This window comes from Octopus bimaculoides, chromosome 2 (genome assembly GCF_001194135.2).
Source record: "Octopus bimaculoides isolate UCB-OBI-ISO-001 chromosome 2, ASM119413v2, whole genome shotgun sequence".
Taxonomy (NCBI): Eukaryota; Metazoa; Mollusca; class Cephalopoda; order Octopoda; family Octopodidae; genus Octopus; species Octopus bimaculoides.
Window position 1 is genome coordinate 177,975,444 of NC_068982.1, and position 10,874 is coordinate 177,986,317.

The window sequence follows — 10,874 nt, forward strand, 5'->3', positions numbered from 1 at the left end:
ATATATATATATATATATAGGTAAATGGATATGTAGGTAAACAGATAAGTAAGTAGATAGATAGGTACATAGGTAATAAGGACAGATAAGCACACACACACACACATACACAAAAGGAGAGGGAAACACATGACCATACACACACACACACACAAGGAGACATGGAGACACACATCCATGCATATACATAATCACACGAACCCATACACGTAGACACACTCAAACACGCACACACAAGAAGACAAAGGTATGCTCACAAATACACACAAACACATGAATATGCAGAATACATACATACAAACGTATACACATGCATACAACACACACATAGGCATACACACATACATACATACATACATACATACATACATACGTGTATACACATGCACGCTGATGCACACATGTGCACAAACAAACACAAAAAGAACGCAGCTCTGATAATGGACAGTCAACAACTATTGAAGTGGTTGCAAGAAGCAACAAAAATTTTATAAAAGAAAAAAATAACTAAGTAAATGAGTGGAAATTGAACCAGTGAGTGTGTTAATTAATAAGGCATTAAAACAGAATGACTCTCCCCAGACACAGCAAAATATGCTTCAACACACAAATTCACATAAAGAATCTTACAAACCAAATACAAAAACGAACTGAAAGTATAGTTGTTTAAGAATGAGAGATAAAGCACTTCTGTTGATAACAGAAACTCTCTATTTGGATAACCAACAGAGGTTTGTTACGTAACAAAATAAACACTAGTATACTTAATGTCGCCTGCATGATAACTTTAATTAATTGCAACTATATCTGTGTCAAAGGGAAATAGTGTTGAGTAATATTTAAGTTAACCAGAGCGAAGGGAGACGACTCAAAAAAATTTTGAAATGGATTAACTCATCAGAATCTTAATAAATAAAATTGGAAATAGGAAGACAGGAGTGACAGCTCTTGACATTTTTAGCTTATTAGAACTCCTCAGTTAAGCATTCATATATCTTCCAGTTTGATATTGAGAAAAGAGTATATATCTCTACTGTATGTAATGTATGCTATTGTAACAACACAATATAAAGCTTAATGGCAATAATCCAGGGGTGGTAACTGATAACTCTAATAACATATAATAAAAACAGAAGATAACTTTTGTAATGTTTTATGCAAAAAGTTTGTGGAGACTAAAATATTTCATTTTGTGAAGTTAAGTCTCAATGAATGAAGATGTCATCAAGAGAAACAATTTGTTTCTAATCTAATAATGACATTGATCTTATAATTAGTGATGAGGGAGAGAACATAATCTGGAATTTTAATAATAATGGCTTACTTGTAGCTACAAAACTTTTTAAAGGTGTAATAAAATAATTCAAGTAAAGCAATTTTCTTCAAGAATGGTTGTTGAGAATAGAAAGTTTTCAAAATAGATATAGATTTGGTTTTAATCAATACTAATTGATGACCTAAACCAAAATCCATGTCAAAAGGTCTAACGAACAAGTAATAAACTCATAATTATGGTTTTAATTATAAATCAAATCTTAATGGGAATATCATTAAGTCTTAAAAATACAATGTGGATGGTTACTATCAACTAATAATTTGATGATTGCATGTCACTGCATTGTTGGGTTTCTTTCTTGTATTGATATCCTGTTTATGTTTCTTAGAACCAACTTCATCTTTACTAACATTTGGTGGATGTGTTACAAGCAACTTCCTTCATGGAATGCACCGGTAAGAAGTTTCAACTTGCACTTTTTTTCTGTTTTATTCATTAATGCCATGTTTCTAAATTTCAGACTGAATCCATTAAAACACAAAATTTATTTCTACCAGTTTCAGTGAATCACTATTAAAAAGAGAAAACAGTTGATCATGCAAAATTTCATTGACTTTTTCAGATATATTACTCTGTTCTCAACTTTTGCAACTCTCTTGATTTTCATCAGTCCCTTCCCCCACCCCCAGTCACATGTACTCAATGACATTTTTACTGATTACTCTTTTACTTGTTTCAGTCATTTGACTGTGGCCATGCTGCAGCACTGCCTTTAGTTGAGCAAATCGACCCCAGGACTTATTCTTTGGAAGCCTAGTACTTATTCTATCGGTCTCTTTTGCTGAACCGCTAAGTTACTGGGACGTAAACACACCAGCAAGCGATGTTGGGGGGACAAACACAGACACACAAACATATACACACACATACATATATATATATATATGACGTGCTTCTTTCAGTTTCCGTCTACCAAATCCACTCACAAGGCTTTGGTCGGCCCAAGGCTATAGTAGAAGACACTTGCCCAAGGTGCCACGCAGTGGGACTGAACCCGGAACAATGTGGTTTGTAAGCAAGTTACTTACCACACAGCCACAATCAGCACACAAACCTCTCCAATCAAAATTCTCCAAGCAATTATACTAATATCAATGAACAAAAAATATTGGATTCATTTACTGTTTTCTTTTTTGTCATTATATTAATCTCTTCTTTTTGTAAATAAAAGTTAGTCCTAGTAAGGATAGTGTGTTCTGGGGCTGTGCCACAACTTTAGACCTAAACTTAACCCCTAAGAAAGTTACAGTATTAAAAAAAAACAATGTATGTGAGTGACACTTTAGCCATATAATTTAAAATATATTCCTTTATTCTTTTACTTGTTTGTCATTTGGCTGCAGCCATGCTGGAGCACTGCCTTTAGTCAAACAAATCGATCCCAGGACTTAATCTTTGTAAGCCTAATACTTATTCTATCAGTCTCTTTTGCCAAACTGCTAAGTTATGGGGGACATAAGTACACAAGCATCGGTTGTCAAGTGATGGTGGGGGGACAAACATAGACACACAAATACATATATATATATATATATATATACATATATACATACATACATGACAGGCTTCTTTCAGTTTTCATCTACCGAATCCACTCACAAGGCTTTGGTCAATCCGAGGCTATAGGAGAAGACGCTTGCCCAAGGTGCCACATGGTAGGACTGAACCTGGAACCATGATATTGAGAAGCAAGCTTCTTATCCCATACTCCTGCGCTTATGTATAAGTTCTTGTATTTATAGTTCTTTTATGGTGAAATATTGTGAGGAAAACCTTAACAGCAAGATAAAAAATGTGATTTATGAGGTTTGGTTGAGTAATAGATTAATAGAGTAATTTAGGTTGCCAATATAATAGTTAGTGTAGTTTCTATATTTTATGTATATATTACATAAGGCATGAACAATTTTGTAACTCTGTAATGAAAGTGGTTTTCATTACAAGAAAGATGATACAGATAATTTGACTTCAGTGGTCACATCTGAGAGCATCAGAATGGTCATACATCTAGGATTTATATCACGGAAATCTAATAGTTTTAAACTTATTTATTTATTACTCCAAAGAGAAAGTGTTCTGTTTATTACTTTACGCTCTCCTTTTGTTAAAAACTGTACAAGTTTAGTACGAAATCTTGGGGTGAATCAGAAATAGGAGTTACTAAGATGAGAAGAGATAAAACTATTGTAGAATCATTAAAAGATACAGTAAGAGGACACAACTGACTTGTGAGCCAAGGATTGTTGATTAGTGTTAATGTAGCATTGCTTTTAAGTTGGATGGAATTTCTCTTGGATGAGATTGAAGATATAAACAAAGTTTCAGAAAGTCTATCATCTACATTAAATCAAGCAGAGTTTGTATTTAATTTTAAAAAAATTACTTGTTAATTCTTACAGTTCTGTATTTAAGAGATGAGGAATTATGTACATAATTTACATTATTTACATTTGACAGATATTTGTCCTCATCTTGTTTGTTGTTAACACAACGTTTTGGTTGATATACCCTCCAGCCTTCATCAGGTGTCTTGGGGAAATTTCGAACCTGGGTTCTCATTCCTAAGTTATTTTTCGGTGTTGCTATTATTATTATTATTATGATTATTATTATTATTATTCAGATCACTGCCTGGAACTTGGAATCTTAGGGTTAGTAGCCTGTGCTCTTAACCACTATGCCATGTACCCGTGGGCATATTCTTATTTAAATTACTGTATTTTCACTGTATTTTGTTGACTAACCACATAGGGTGACTTAGTGATTTACTTTCTTATTTTATAGGTGTTACTGTGAGAAAGAACGTGGAATGGCCAAGCATCAACTAATATCAAATCAAATGAAAAAATTATCATTCTCTGAAGATCAACCTGCCCAAGTAGGTAAAATCACTAATGACAGTTTTTTTTTTATTGAGATAATGGGACATATTGGGTAGAGTATTGAGGGTTTATTCCCATGTAGTTTAAGAAGCACCTGGATTATTCCCCTAATATTCATAGTTTCAGTTGTCTGTAAAAGTATTTAAAAAAACGTGTATACTTCTTGTTTGTCTTAAAAACAATTTGGATTTTGTAAGGTTAACAGAAAGTTTTTCTGTGTCTCTGTGATTTGTTGTTGGCTAATAACAGCAAGTAGCTATGAGGTTTTCATATCATATATAATCAATAGCTTTGCTGCAATACTTTTTGCAAAACTACCAAAGTTAGTAGTTGCTTATCTTGAAAATGGGACAATGACATTCATCATGTGTTTGTGTAGGTTAGGATAGATTCCTGCAGATAGAGGAGTCAAAGGTTTGATGTGTATAGGAGCTAACTCTGATTGTTTGCAGGTAATGGAATATACATCAGAAGTTGAGTTAGTGTGATGAGGAAAATTTTTGCATTTGATAACTATACATTGTTGCAAAGCTGGGATCTGGAGAGGAGTTTGGGAAGGAATTTGTTATTAACATATGCAGTTTAGAGTTAGAGGCAAATATGGTTTTTATCTCAGTACCTTCCTCTTGGAAAGGACCAGAAGTTTTTAATAATGTAGTCATTCAGTACAAATGCATTCTTTATTTTTCAGATGGTCTTTTGTAGGTGTTACTGATAGGTTGGCACTTTGCTGTGGTGATGTTCATTGACTTCCTCCTGAGGTTATAAGTAGTGTTCTTCACTTGTATGGTTATAGTACATCTGCAACTGAACTGTTTGCATGTTTTGCAGTTGTGATCTTTGTGTTAGGATAGTGCAGGAACATAACAAAAAGAATGGTATCAATCATTTTCTTAGCTATCTCAGAATTTTGGCATTGAGCTGTCATAGACTGGACATATTGCACTCATTCCACTGTTCTCTCTGTTTCTATATATCAGCAGATTCTGCTCCTCTGTACTTTTCATTGCATCTGTGCATCCCAAGTTTGAGACTGGTAGGGCTATTTGTGTAGCTGCTATTTCTCTTCATGTTTTCCATATGCTTGTTGTGCATGTATTTGGAGGTGATTTTTTTATTATAGTGGCAGTGATTGTGAGAGTTAAAGCTTGCTGCAAATTGTACCCTCATGTGTCTAGATGATCTGTTGTATTTTTGTTTCATTGTGTATGTAGTCTCTATGCAACCTCTGTACAACATTTCAATGTTCCTTGTAGTTTATTATGAGTTGTGAAATGCTTATGCCAGTCAGAACTGACATAATCTAATTTGGATCTAATGTAGTGTTTGTACACCATTGTTGTTCCTACTTTCTATTACCAAATATGGGGCCTATAATTTCTCTGAGTATATCTGCATTGTACTACTTTCTTTACTGTTTTCTCCTTAGTAAAGAATGAATTGTGAATGTTTGAGTTTAATATTTCCTTATTACTTTCTGGGTAGAAGTGTATTTTTCAGTTTTTGTTCCTGTTTTCTTTTTGGAATGTTCTGTAGCTTCTTTTTAAAAAAAACATCTTATAAGTACTTTTGCTTAGTGGCTGCAGTACAGGTATGTTATTTGAGGTCGTTAATGTGATAGGAGCACTCTGTCGGTTAGTTACGACGACAAGGGTCCCAGCTGATCCGATCAATGGAACAGCTTGCTCGTGAAATTAACGTGCAAGTGACTGAGCAATCCACAGACACGTGTACCCCTAACGTAGTTCTCGGGGATATTCAGCGTGACACAGAGTGACAAGGCTGGCTCTTTGAAATACAGTTACTACTCAATTTTGCCAGCTGAGTGAACTGGAGCAACGTGAAATAAAGTGTCTTGCTCAAGGACACAACGCATCACAGGGAATTGAACTCACGACCTTACAATCATGAGCCGAATGCCCTAACCACTAAGCCATGTGCCTTCTGTTAATGTGATAATGGATCATCATCAGCATCATCATTTAATGTCTATTTTCCATGCTGGCATGGGTTGGATAGTTAAACAGGAGCTGACTAAGTCAGGAACTGTACCAGGTTCCATTGTCTGTTTTGGCATGTTTTCTACAGCTGGATACCCTTCCTAACACCAACCTCTTTACTGAGTGTACTGGGTGCTTTTTTATGTGACACCAGCCCCAGTGCTTTGTATGTAGTACTTATTGTTGATGATGATTATGTTAATTACTCTATATTTCTCTGTTTGTTTTGTGGTTTATGTTGATACAAATGTTGGTCATTTTTCTGTTGTTCTGTGATTTATTCTTCACTGTTTCTTTGTTTAGTTTGATACTGTGTTTTATTTCTGTTATATATGGTGTTGGTATATTGTATTTGAGATTGTCTTTGGTTATTAATGAGTTCAATTATTTCTGATATGTAATTTGGGGCATATTTATTAAGTTGCTTTGTGGGATGTAGTTTTGAGATTCATTTGTAATTACTTAGTTGAATCTGTGTACTGCAGTGGTGTTTATGTTGGTAATTGTGGTATTGTCAATTCTGGTTTCACTGGGCTTTTTTGAAACCTGTTAAAGTGTATATATATATATATTGTAATGATAGCAAGTAGTTGATAAGAGACATGGCTGATTCTTTGTCATGTGCTTGTAGTTACTAGGTGTGTGAAGTAGAAGGTGGCATCTGTGGAAGAATGATTGTAGTTCATTTGTTGAAATGTGTGTGTTGGTGTGTATTGTTTAAGAAGTAAAGGGAGTTTAGTTGCAATGCTATTTATTGTTATGAGGTATATGTTGGTTTATTGGCAGATTAGGTTGAGATGTATTTTATTCTGTTTATGTAAACATTTCTAGTGTTACTGTAAAGTTTAGTTTTGGCTTGAAATCTAAAGTAACAAGGTTTTGTCCTAAAGAAGTAGACTATTCTGATTTTCGTTTTCTTTAGAGGTTTTTTTCAAACATACTGTACTTGTCATATTGCACTTTGAATTAACACTAAGTTAATACTTACATACTCATAACAGATTTAATTATTATTTATGTGTATACTTAGTTATGACCCTTACATTCTGAGTTCGAATTCATCCAGAGTCGACATCGCCTGCTCTCATTCTGGGAGTAGATAAAAGTACCAGCCAAGTACTGGGGTTAGTATAATTGTCTCTTTCTTTCAACAAAAATGTTGGTCTTTCTACTTTCTTAAGAAATCATTATTATTGATGCATATGTCCATGTGAGTGGGTTTGTGTACTCATGCATGTGTGAGCATGCATCTGCATTTGTACATGTATTGTTAAGCAGGACCTTCCAACAATAGGGCTTCAGTATTCAGATTGCTTAGCTAACTATTCTAAATTCATTCTCTCTCTCTCTTATACACATGCACATGCATGCACACGTGCACACACACACACACACACACACACACTCACACTCACGCATGTGATCTTCTATTCTGTTTCTCAGCTAGTAATAGTTTTCTAAAATACTAATTCCAATGATTATCTCATGAAATTAAGAACGATATTACCACAGTCCCTATCCTTCAGATTTGATCTTAAAGATAAATTTTTCCATTACTAAACTTTATTTTTCAGTTCAGTTATGGTCAAGATATTCTTACCAGCTTCATGCAGTACACTCTTGAAAACTTTGTGTTTTTTATCAAACAGCTAATTATAACCATTCCGGTTTGTAATTCCATTTTATGTCCTGAGGCTTGGTTTTTTTTTTTCTCAATTTTTAATGATTTTTAATTCATCTTTTAACTTTCAGCCATTTTTGGGGTATTTATTTATTTATTTATTTATTTGTGAGGGTTTCAAATATTTTCTGTAATATTTTTCTCTGCTTTTCTCTTTTTGTTTTCTTCTTTTTTCATTTGGGTTTCCTTTCTCTATCTTGGCCTTTGGTTTCTCTATTGGTATTTATTAAGAAAATGTTTTTTTTGCCTAATACTCTATATAGGTGCAGGCATTGCTGTGTGGTAAGAAGCTTGCTTCTCAACCACATGGTTCTGGGTTCAGTCCCACTGTGTGGCATCTTGGGCAAGTGTCTTCTACTATAGCCTCAGGCTGACCAAACCCTTATGAATGGATTTGGTAGATGGAAACTGAAAGAAGCCAGTTGTGTGTGTGTGTATATCATCATCATCGTTTTACGTCCGTTTTCTATGCTAGCATGGGTTGGACAGTTCAACCAGGGTCTGGGAAGCCAGGAGGCTGCACCAGGCTCCAGTCTGATTTGGCAGTGTTTCTACAGCTGGATGCCCTTCCTAACACCAACCACTCTGTGAATGTAGTGGGTGCCTTTTACGTGCCACCAGCACAAGGGCTAGAGCAGGCCGGCAACAGCCATGATTGGTTGGTGCTTTTTACGTGTCACCGGCATGGAAGCCAGTCAAGGCAGCACTGGCATCGGCCACATTTGGATAGTGCTTTTTACATGCCACCGGCACATGTCTCACAACTACAATTTCCATTTGATTTTTATTTTGGTGTTGATGTACTTGACTCAAGATCTCCTCAAGCATAGCAGGATGCCCTATGATCCAAGGTACTTGAATGGGCTGGGGCTGGTTATGTGAATTATTTGTCGGGTCTTCGCAGTCACAGCATATCTCCAGAGGTCTCGATCTTTCATCATTGCCTCTGAGACCCAACATTTGAAGGTCATGCTTGACCACCTCATCCCATGTCTTCCTGGGTCTGCCTCTACCTTGGATTCCTTCAACTGTTTGGGAGTGGCACTTCTTCACACATCTCTCCTCATCCATCCATAGTACATGACCATACCAGCGCAGACATCTCTCTTGCATGCCACATCCGATGCTTCTTATGTCCAACATTTCTCTCAGGGCGCTTACACTCTGTCGTGTGTGCACACTGACATTACACATCCATCGCATCATGCTAGCTTAATTTCTTTCGAGCCTATGCACGTCCTCCACAGTCACGGCCCATGTTTCACTGCTGTGAAGCTTGGCAGTTTGCACACATGTATCGTACAATCTACCTTTCACTATGAGTGAGAGACCCTTTGTCACCAGTAGGAGTAGAAGCTTTCTAAACTTTGCCCAGGCTATTCTTATTCTAGTGGTAACACTCTCTGAGCATCCACCCCCACTACTAACTTGGTCACCTTGGTAGCAGAAGCTATCAACTACTTCTAGTTTCTCTCCCTGAAGTGTGATGGAATCTGTTTTCTGAGCATCTGTGGTGTTTATTGCTCCTGTGCATCTGCTGCACTTAGACACTTTCTTCTCAGTTAATCTTCCTTTGATGTTGCTTCATCTCTTATGTGTCCATAGCTTACACTGGGTACATCGTATGGAGTTTCTACCTACACCTTTTCTACACTTCGAGCAGGGCCACCTACCTGAAGGTGTGTGTGATGAGTTTGCCTTCTTACTTACTAGAACTTTGGTCTTTGCTACATTGACTCTAAGGCCTCTTGATTCTAAACCTTGCTTCCAAACCTGAAATTTATTTTCTAATTCCGGTAGTGTTTCTGCTATGAGGGCCATGTCATCAACATAGACGAGCTCCCAGGGACAACCCGTCTTGAATTCCTCTGTTATTGCCTGGAGGACTATGATGAATAAAAGGGGACTGAGGGCTGAACCTTGGTGGACCCCTACTTCTACCCGGAATTCTTCACTATACTCATTGCCAATCCTAACCTTACTAACAGCCTCTCTGTATAGGGCCTGTACAGCCCTTATTAACCATTTGTCAATCTCCAGTTTCTGCATTGCCCACCAGATAAGGGATCGGGGGAGCCTGTCAAAGGCTTTCTCCAAGTCCACAAAAGCTAAGTATAGGGGTTTATCTTTAGCTAGGGATTTCTCCTGCAGTTGTTGAACCAGGAATATGGCATCAGTTGTGCTTCTACCTGGCACAAAACTGAACTGAATCTCATCTAAGCAGACTCTCTCCTGAATGAGATGGGCTATGGCCCTCTCCGTGACCTTCATCACCTGATCCAGCAGTTTGATACTCCTGTAGTTATTTCTATCTAGAGTATCGCCTTTACCATTGTAGCAGTTGACTATGGTGCTGCTACGCCAGTCATTGGGTATGACTCCATCATGAACTACCTGGTCTACAATGCAGGTGACTAAGCCATAGCCCACACCACCAGATGTTTTAAGCATCTCAGCAGTGATTCCTGATGGGCCGGGGGCTTTTCCTGGATTCAAACCCTTAATTGCTTTATCTACCAGGGAGCTGTCTATTCGGATAGCTGGTCCCTCTACTCGGTCAACATTTGGCAGGCTCTCCTCTCATTCATTCTCCACATTCAGCAGTCTTTCATAATGGCTTCTCTAAGCCTCTTTCTTTTCCGAATCATTAAAAGCAAGTGCACCATCATCCATGCAGACACATTTCTCTCCTGTGACATCACAATTTTCTCTCACACACTGTCTTGCAATCCGAAATACCTCAGTTCTTTGGTCCTCACATAACTGGACATTGGCAAACTTCTTCTTTTCTGCTTCACCTTTGGCTATGTATACCTGCTGCCCTGTTTCAGTCATTTGACTGTGGCCATGCTGGAGCAGCACCTTTAGTCGAACAAATTGACCCCAGGACTTATTCTTTGTAAGCCTAGTACTTATTCTATTGGTCTCTTTTGCCGACCTGCTAAGTTGCGGGGACATAAACACATCAATATCAG

The 10,874-nt window shown here is 37.0% G+C and overlaps 1 protein-coding gene across 7 annotated transcripts in view; it reads left to right on the forward strand.

Annotated features, from left to right (window-relative positions):
- Positions 1-10,874, forward strand: part of LOC106878697 (guanine nucleotide exchange protein SMCR8) — an 84,301-nt gene that overhangs the window by 41,192 nt on the left and 32,235 nt on the right. For 6 of the 7 annotated variants that reach the window (XR_008263496.1, XM_052965761.1, XM_052965762.1 and 3 more), the window contains exons 13-15: positions 1,665-1,731; positions 4,121-4,214; positions 7,793-7,885. Coding sequence is in view for 6 of the 7 variants with exons in the window: in XM_052965761.1 (XP_052821721.1) it covers positions 1,665-1,731; positions 4,121-4,214; positions 7,793-7,885 (254 nt within the window). In the remaining variant the exon portion in view is untranslated. The remainder of the gene's footprint in view (positions 1-1,664; positions 1,732-4,120; positions 4,215-7,792; positions 7,886-10,874) is intronic. The other variant, XM_014927987.2, reaches the window with a different exon arrangement.